Source organism: Sesamum indicum, linkage group LG9, assembly GCF_026168435.1.
Source record: "Sesamum indicum cultivar Baizhima isolate 11 linkage group LG9, ASM2616843v1, whole genome shotgun sequence".
NCBI classification, from domain to species: Eukaryota; Viridiplantae; Streptophyta; class Magnoliopsida; order Lamiales; family Pedaliaceae; genus Sesamum; species Sesamum indicum.
Genome location: NC_142665.1, coordinates 21,186,212 through 21,195,324, shown reverse-complemented (window position 1 = coordinate 21,195,324; position 9,113 = coordinate 21,186,212). Strand labels below are relative to the sequence as shown.

The 9,113-nt window shown below is 35.2% G+C and overlaps 1 protein-coding gene across 1 annotated transcript; it reads right to left on the bottom strand.

The window, feature by feature from the left end:
* Window positions 1-504: 504 nt before the first annotated feature.
* Window positions 505-4,450, bottom strand: LOC105177868 (auxin-responsive protein IAA9). Its single transcript, XM_011101150.3, has 6 exons — window positions 4,232-4,450; window positions 2,439-3,082; window positions 2,099-2,325; window positions 1,885-2,026; window positions 1,133-1,194; window positions 505-911 (listed from the first exon to the last, which is right to left on the bottom strand). Exons 2-6 carry the CDS (start codon window positions 3,047-3,049, stop codon window positions 874-876), a joined length of 1,080 nt encoding a protein of 359 aa, XP_011099452.1. The 5' UTR covers window positions 3,050-3,082; window positions 4,232-4,450; the 3' UTR covers window positions 505-873.
* Window positions 4,451-9,113: the final 4,663 nt, after the last annotated feature.

The window sequence follows — 9,113 nt, the reverse complement described above, 5'->3', positions numbered from 1 at the left end:
ATCCTAACAATGAAAAGCACTCAGAAAGACAAGTTTACAATGGGAAAGTTGGGAAGTGAGTATTGATGAAGGGATTGGCGTATGAGATGTAGCAGAAGCTAACACTCCCAATTAACAAAGCTAAAAACCCTTAACTTTAACATCATAAATTAGAACCTTAAGCACGTCTTTACCATAATTTAATCGTTACAGGACAGAAACATGGAACACCAAACTGTGCTATTTTGCAAATTTTATGTATTCCAGGGTCAAATCAAATCAGACCAAATTTCGGGTCAAGAATTTGCACGACACATTCTTGCATTTTTTTAAACAATCATTCTGCTAATAGAAGTACACAGATGATTGGCGATTAAATTACAATCCAAGATTATTAATTTAGGCACACGATACAGAGAAGCTTGTGTTCTTAGGAGAGCCGTGAGCAGCCTAACAGCAGAAACAACCAGTTTACATTAGTAGCCTGCCAAATATCTTGTTGAATCAGTGTCAGATAGATCCAGCTTCAACTGGAAATATTAACTTTCTATAACAAAAGCAATACACAATCACAGTGCAGCCGATCCAAACAGTAGTTGGAAACATATCTAACAAGTATTAGATCACACACATTCATCAATACAAAGTTTTTAAGTTTCATCCCAATAGAGAAGTATGAAGAACTTGGCAAATATTTAGTATAACTATTGTGCCAACTAAAAATAGGGGAGATTCGGATAAAGTAAAGATGTAGACACAGATTTCACGCAAAGAACAGTGAGATAACACCGAAAACGTGATCTTTGACAACAAGCCACTCTGATGAGTCAAGCGCTATATATTCATCTGCTTTTCTGTCCATCGTCATATGAAAGAGACGGTTCTCATTTAGAGCTAGTTCCGGACCTTTGATTTCTCAACAGCCCTCGGAGCTGTAAATCGAAAGGAATACAATGAGACTTCCCTCATACAACTAATCACCAGGAACCGGGAAGCATGCAAACAAGATAGAGAAATATGAATATAATGCTTTAACCAATCAAATTGTCTACATATGTGCTTCTTGGACATTATTGAAAACTTGAGGAGCCAGCATGCTTGAACAAGGCTAAAAGATTACAAAGGCACAGACAGCATCAGACAAAATGCTTACCTAATCCAATAGCATCAGAACCTTTCATAATTTTGAGCCTCTTGCACGAGGCAATGAACATCCTGAAACAGCAACATCTATCAGTAACAGTGTGATGGTGAGAAACAATCAATAAAAATAAAATTTAACATGTGCCGTCTAACTCAACTGAGGTGTTGAAACTTATATGTCTGTCAAACTGATGAAAGGCCCAAAATAGACCTATTAATTGCCTCCGGTAACTTTGATGGTAATTCTTGTGGGTATTTCAGAAAGATCAAAGGACTTTTAAGACTGTTGTGAAGCTGGTGGGGTGATCAGTAGGAAAATACATGATTCTTATAACATTGCGGTCTATAATTTCAGAAAAATATATAAAGAGGGATCAAACAATTAACATAAAGACAGGGAAAAAGATTACATATGTTGAGTGTGTCTATGGAAGATGGCGTCATCTGTCCTATTCATACTAATGGGTAAAATTCCACTTTTAATTGATAAGTACTAGGAAATGTTACTTTAGATAACAGATAGCACTGCTAATAGCAAAGAGCCCTTGGTAAAGCATGCAATAGACTACTTCAAATACTAAATAACTAGTTATTGGTTTCCCTCTAGCAAATTATACTTCTCTAAATAGGGCAGCTTCCCTTTTATCATACTTGTTTCACACTAGAACTAATATGCAGGAAGCAGCAATTGCTAATGCCTCTCCTTCAGCGGACTGATTGATATTAGCCATTACTGCAGAGCAGGGACAGTAAAAAACTTACTCCCATGGGACATCTCCAACAAGCATCCAGTCCCCATCCTTATCCTCATACGTCAGCACATATTCTGATCCATGAATAAGATCCTTCAACTTACTCTCACTCAGCGTTTCCCTGCTCGGAGCTCCCTCGGATCCACATTGACCTGAACCCAGAAGACTGTCATATCGTGTTGTAAGTTCTAAATCTGGAAACTAGATTATAAGAAACAGCATACCTATGATGAAACAGCTGAACATTTTCTCAAGGGCAGAAGAAAGTTCTTGATATGTGGAGTACGTTTTTAAATCCACCTTCCTCAGATAAGGAGCACCATCCATGCTGACCTTGACAAAAAGGGTGCCTGGACCTGGTTTACCATCAACTTCATCATTGTTCTTTGAGGTCGACGCCAAGGTATTTTTCCTAAAAGATCTGATGGGAGGCCAACCAACAACCTGTGCTCTGCAACTCAAAGCAGACAATATAACAAATTTCAATCTTAGTAGCAGAACAACTACAATCCACAATACTATCTGAATATTTTCTCTGTTATCTTTAAGGGCTTTCACACTCACTTGGCAGCAGGTGCACTATTGGTGTTAGAACCATTTATCTTGTTGTCACATTCTTGTGATGCTTTTGCTGGCACATCTGTTTTAATGGTCGACTGAGTCCCAGATGACCTGTGGGAAAGCATATTACCAGCTAATTTTGATCCCGTATCAGAACCTGCAGCATTAAAAATCCAATTTCCTTCAGTAAAGATGGTGCTTTTGGATTCCAAAAATCCATCCACAGTGTCTGCAAAGCCTCTTTTGTTTCCAGAAACAACGGTCTTTGGTGATAGTAAACAGATTCCATCCTTAGAAGGAACCAATGGAAACAACTGCTTCTCATCAAGCTTCACTGAGCTAAGTGGGGAGAAGTCTGGATCACGTTCAGGGGATTGAGATCCAGGAAGACCAAGCCTCAGTTCTGTGGCCTTAAGATTTAAATTGTTCTTGTTTTCCTCAGGCACACTTGAGACTCCAGAGCTGTCCACCGAAGAACAATCAGACAATCCGAGATAGTTGCGTTCTTTCAAACCCAAGCCATTCTGAGAAACAGTGTCTACGGATGCGGAAGAAGCCATCAAAGAGACATTACACTGATCTTGCCCCTCAACCCCCAACAGTGGTGGAGACATCAAGTTAAATTTTTTGTACAATGCCGCTAAAATCTGCAAATCAGAAAATTCATTACCCAAGATCAGCTCAAAACCCAGAAACAGGACACACATTATACTAGAAGATCCTGATCCTGTGCTCTTATTCCAATTTTGTCAACTTAATAAGAGTATCACGGCAGGAAGTCAATTCTTAAACAAATAACAAAAGAAAATTATTCATTCCATCCTAACAACCACTAATGATCAACAGTCCCGGAACAAGTCAGAAAGAGGATATGGTTCTACCATATCACTATTAGAAGTAGGTTCCACACCATAAGAATGAAACTCCCAGAATCGTGCTGGTTTTGAAATAATAGTTACTGATTAGCAGAGTATCACAAGTTCAATAAAGGGTAAAGATCGGTCTAATAAACAAGCTGATTGCTAGATTTTGGCAGAACTATTGAAAGACACCCTATAAAACGCTCACTTCTTTAAACCTTTAGACATAGAATAATTCTTGAAAAGAACCGTCTCAGTTACCAGGGACAAAAATTGAAACAAGGGGAAAACTCCTAACGAAACAAATACTAAAATCGTTGAGGGTTTTGAGCAAACAAACAGTTGAATCAACAGAGCACAGTGAAAAGGAAAAACAGAAACCATTCTGTATCAGTCACCACAAAACAAAAGGGTTGTAAACACAAACAAATACTTCGATCTTTTCATAATCCCACCCCCACCAAAACCATATACAAAGCTCCTTTCTTTACAACAAGTGGGGGATGCATATCGTCATACAAGAAGATGAGAAAGGAAAAGCAGGAAAAAGAATACATTCTTGACAATTTTTTTCATAACTAGGTAGTTTTCAACTTTTGCATGGGAAAAAATGAAAAATATGAGAAAATACACAGAGCCCAGATTAGTACCTCTTAGAAGATCGTTAAACACGGAGAAACAACCCATTAAAGAATAAAAATGTTAACCATACTCCACAAAAGAAGGAGAAGAAAAAAACAGACGCATAGCTGCAAAACCATTTTCATACTTCGAAAAACATAAAAAAAAAACAAAACAAGAATGCCAAAATTTTGCAAGATCTAAGCTCTATTTTACAAAGCTCAAACTAGAAAAACAAGTCCCATAACACAAGGAAAAAGAAAAAGAAAAAGTGATTTGTTAGCTGACAAAAATTGCATGTGCACAAGAACATACCTGAAGATCAGTTTATCAAGAGCAGCAACAAGAAAAGATAGCTTAAAAGAAGATGAAGATTCAGAGCTTTGCGTTAACAAACTGTAGGAAAAGCAGGGGACGACGCAACGCAGAGAGAATATTTTTAAGGCCCCTCCATTCAAGCAGAAAGCTAAAAACAAAAGCAAGCGCGAGAGAGAGAAAGAGCTGTCTTTGTTTTTCTTTGGCCGAGAAACTCGAAGCTCAGCACGAGTGTAAAATTAAAAAACGCCAAATCAGGGGCAAAATCGGAATTACATCACGTAAAGTTTTAGCTTTTACGAGGATTCCATCAACGGCTGGGATTGATTGAGGAACTCAAATCCTGGCCGTTGAGGTCGTGCATAGAAATATAATTACCTGTCGTTCTTGCAGGTTGGTAAATGGTGACAGCCTATTATGCCTTTTTACAGTTTCTTGAGGACAGTGTTCTGCTTCTTGCCTAGAAATTTCTGGCATTGTCTGTTGAATTACGTAATCGCCCTTGTATAAGTTTGTAATGGCAAATGTGCCCCTCCTCTTGGCCCCTTTTGACTTGGGTACTTTCTCTTTTTTGTTTCAAGGAAAAAGGCATTTTACCTGATGAAATGAAAGCTCAGTAAAAAATTTTATTAAAAGAAAAGGGGGCAGATTTTTCTTTTTTGGATTTTTTGGTAAAAAACAAGGCAGTCGTGCCTTTGCTGAGATTCGGAGGGATTCCCTTGTTTTTTTGGCATATTACAAAAACCACCTCAATGTTCTCTACTTATTACATTTATGTTGTCGTACAATTTTTCTTACGTTGCGAGAATAATTCATGTGCGGCGAGTTTTTTCCTCAAATTTTGTCCGAATTGTGAAAGATTCCAATTTTTCTAAACTTTAGAAAGACTCAATTTTTCAAAATTACATATCCATTTCAAAATTTACTACAATGTATTGATGATACTATTGGAAGGAGTCGTACTAATGTTGAGTACTCGAACATGGTACGATATTTTTCAGATACGCTATGAACACGCATACGATGACTCAAAAAATAATAAAAGATCAATAATAAAGATGTGACAAAAACTCATGACTAAATATTGTATATTGTTTCTTAGAAATAAATTGTCCAAAAGATTATCAAAAAAGATGTTCAACCAAAAAGATTAATTTTATGTAACGTTATTTTATTTTACATAATAGTAAAAACCATATCTTTAGTTATTTTTAATTGACGTCATAATTTTAACTATATGTTTGGAATATTATTATGGACATGGGCATTACGGTAATTGAGGGATAACAACAGGCATTGGAATTAGATTACTAAATGTGACAATTTTTGGCGCAAGAGAAGTGAAGGTGTAGAGGTGTATGTTTGGCCCAAATGACCGTCAAATTAGTGGAAATGATGATTGGGAATTGACGAAAGTGCCCCAGGCACCGGCCCCACGTGGTATTCTCTTCACATGGAATGTTGCTTATCCTCCTCAGAGAATCCTGCTGCTCAAACCAACTCCATGATAAGCCTTTGTCGTCGCTCCCCCATTTACCCTCCACTCCTCAATTAAAATGCTACCCTCCTATCATTATATATTTTTTTCAATAAAAATAATTTATTAGAAAATATTCTTTTCAATTGATTATATTCTTCTTTTTACACCTCCAATGGATTATATTGGGAAAAATAGAAATTAGAGATTTATTTTCTTTTTTTATTGTGAATTACTGAAGTATAAAGTGTAGGATTTTTTTTTCACAAATTAAATTTCATCGAATCAAATCGATTATATAATAAATATAATATACTTTTTATGTGATTGATTATTTTTTTTATATTAGTCGCATCATGAATGTAATTTTCATGTGACTAAATCTAATTAGAAATATAATATAAAAAAAAAAAAAGAGAGAAAGGGGAAGGGCAAAAAGGGAAATGGAAAAGGGTGGAGTCACGCAAAGAGTATTGATTGGGAAGAGGAAGGGAAAGGAGGGGACAGAGGAAAACAGGGGGTGAGAATTTTGTGATTCTTTTTGGGGGGACAAGAAAGCGGCAATTGAACTTGATTTGTCGCCTGCTGACCCCCCTCCCCCCCACCCCACCCCACCTATTTATTATATATTATTTTTAAATTAATTCATAAATTACACCTTTGGTACTTGTATGTATATTACCTAGTTTTTCTCTTCTAATTATTAATATTTCCCTTTTCTTTAAAAAAATCTTTTGTCTTCTTACATGCCCCTAAATTGAACTTCAATTATTTTCATCCTTATCTTGATGCCTCCCTCCATAACTTAATAAAATCGTTTTTCATATTATTTTTTGTTAAAATCAATTTAAATGAGGGTCAACGGGGTATTGCACAATGATAAAATTGAGATATTATAATTACAAAATTATAAATTCGAGTTTATAAATGTAGGTACTTTATAACAATATATAATTTTTCATTCGACTTAAATATATTTATTGATTTGAAATTTATCCATATATTATTGAATCAATTTTAAAATCTGAATGTATCTAATAATATAAGAACCGCATCCCATCTGTTAAAAAAATGAGATGTTAAATAAAGTATTGAAGGGGATAATTAAAGAAATAGAGATGATTGGTGATTGGTAATTGGTAATTGGTAATGGTGGAAGTGGAACAAGAATGATTAGCTGCCACTTACCCTTTGCACGCTTCCTCTTTATTCAACTCGTACCATTAATGTCTGCAAATTTCTTCTTACCCCATTCCTCAATTCTTCCCCATTTAAGTCCACCTACGTCACTCCCACCTAATTTCTTCCCATATAACTACTATATTTACACTTCAAATTCCATACTTAATCCAAACACTAATCTCTTGATAATGAATATATTCTAATTATAATTATTCAATATTTAAGTTAGTAAACTGAAATCAAAAGAAAATATAAGAGGTCGATTTTAGTGCAATAAATAATATATGTTACTTGAAATTATTGTGGGGGTATATACGCATCCATGTGGCGTGATTTGAACCCCCAAATATAATATTGAATGCTAAATTCCGAGTCATTGGATCGGGGTGAACTAAACGTGACCCAACTTGAGTGTAACACATGAATCTTGATCTCGAGTAAAAATTTTGCTTTATAGAAAAGTATTTTGATCTTTTTTAACATTAAGCCTCACATATTTTATATCAAATATAATATATACATTAAATATTAAAAACTAAACAAATACATAAATAATTTTAAAACCAAATAATATATTCAAAGAAAATAATAAATTACTATACAATAAACATAAATCGTATGCGTAAAATATGAAACCGCAGTCCCATTAAATCAAATTTACAAAAAAAAATTTTAGATGGTTTTAAAAATAAACCAAAAATGAGATAGTGCAAGTAAGACTTCTTAATTTGTATGATATAACTTTAAAAAATAAAAATAAAAAGTTGAAAGAATAAAAATGAGGTGGGGGAGGAAATAATGGAAAGTTTGAATAAGAATGAAATAAGTGGGATGGAGGAAGATGATGTGGGGTTGTGGGAGGACATAGGGACCCAGTGCCGGTGGCGGTGGACCTCCGCGTTTGCCGCTCGCCCTCGCCCGGCTCACTCTCACCCTTCCTAATCCCAACTCTAACTCATTAACTAACCATAGTTACATATGCCCAATGAAATGGGTTCTACTTCTCTAGACTTGCACACTTTCCCATTCATCTCCTCACCCAATAATTAGCTGACACGTTATGTAGCCCTACTCCACCCGCCCACACCCAGGCTTAAATAGCCGTGGCCGCACTGACACTCAGACATGGCAAATTTATTATTGTCTGAAACTTTTGGTTTGGGGTAAGGTCATATTCATACCTTAGCTTCTATTTATTTATTTTTCTTTAATTTGGATGAGCAGTTGTTTCAATTTAATTCTCTGTTATTTTATAACATATATATATATATATAAATAAATTCAGAGGGTCTGTGTATGAGAAAAATAATTAGTTAATTTCAAAATACTACAACTTAGAAAGAATGGTAGGAAGCCCACTGGGTTAGGAGGCGCACTTGAGGGTGGATTCAGCTTCGTCCTATGGGCTTCATTAGGACCATGGCCCATGGGATGAGATAGATACCATGTCCTAGGTTTCGTTATAAGTTTTTTTCAATTATTATAATCTGAAAAAAAAAAAACCCTGATGATTATAATTTTAAAAAAGGGATCCATTACATCTATTTCATTCACTATTTTGTAAAAACTTAAAAAAAAAAGTATCACTTATAAATCATTTTAATTGGACAAATTTCTAAGAAATCCAGCTTTTTATTGTATCTCTCCATTATCTTCCTCACATAATTATATAAGTTGTCGTCCTTACTTTGATTCACAACGAGTGTGTCCCATCCGCTAATTGAATGTGCCGGGCCAGTTTGTTAACAGAAACGGACCGGACCACTGCCTTTTCCCCCAAAGGCCCATTTCTAACTTTGTCCCAACTTGATTTAAATTTAATTAAAGTAAATTACTTTTTTTTAGAGTTGTTCCATTTATAGGGTGGAAAAAGACATGAGATTATTGGTTATAGGAGTGAAGTTGTGGGGGGCCACCCAAAGCTAATGATGATTCAGATTTTGAAAACCAGAGGATATAGAACAAAACTTGTGCCCCAAAAGTTGCCTGACAGACACCAAGTGCTAATCCACAAGATATGATAACATTTTGGTAACTTTTAACCTTTTCCCTTTCGAGGAAAAAGGAAAAAGAAAAAGGGCCCAGCTGTTTAATTCTGACAAATAATGAATTTAAGATATTGAAACACAATTTTTGGAAATGACTTGTATGATTTTACTTGTGGGTTTTCATCATTCTTGAAATAGATGTCTTTTTTGAGATGTAAAATTGGAATATTAGATT

What these genes read in the sequence shown, in the direction of transcription:
- LOC105177868 (XM_011101150.3), bottom strand. Translation starts at nt 3,049, where the DNA reads ATGTCTCCACCACTGTTGGGGGTTGAGGGGCAAGATCAGTGTAATGTC. An exon ending in GTTCAGCTGTTTCATCATAG is followed by an intron (nt 2,027 to 2,098) that starts GTATGCTGTTTC and finishes TTCTGGGTTCAG; the next exon opens with GTCAATGTGGATCCGAGGGA. An exon ending in TTCTGATGCTATTGGATTAG is followed by an intron (nt 912 to 1,132) that starts GTAAGCATTTTG and finishes TTCGATTTACAG; the next exon opens with CTCCGAGGGCTGTTGAGAAA.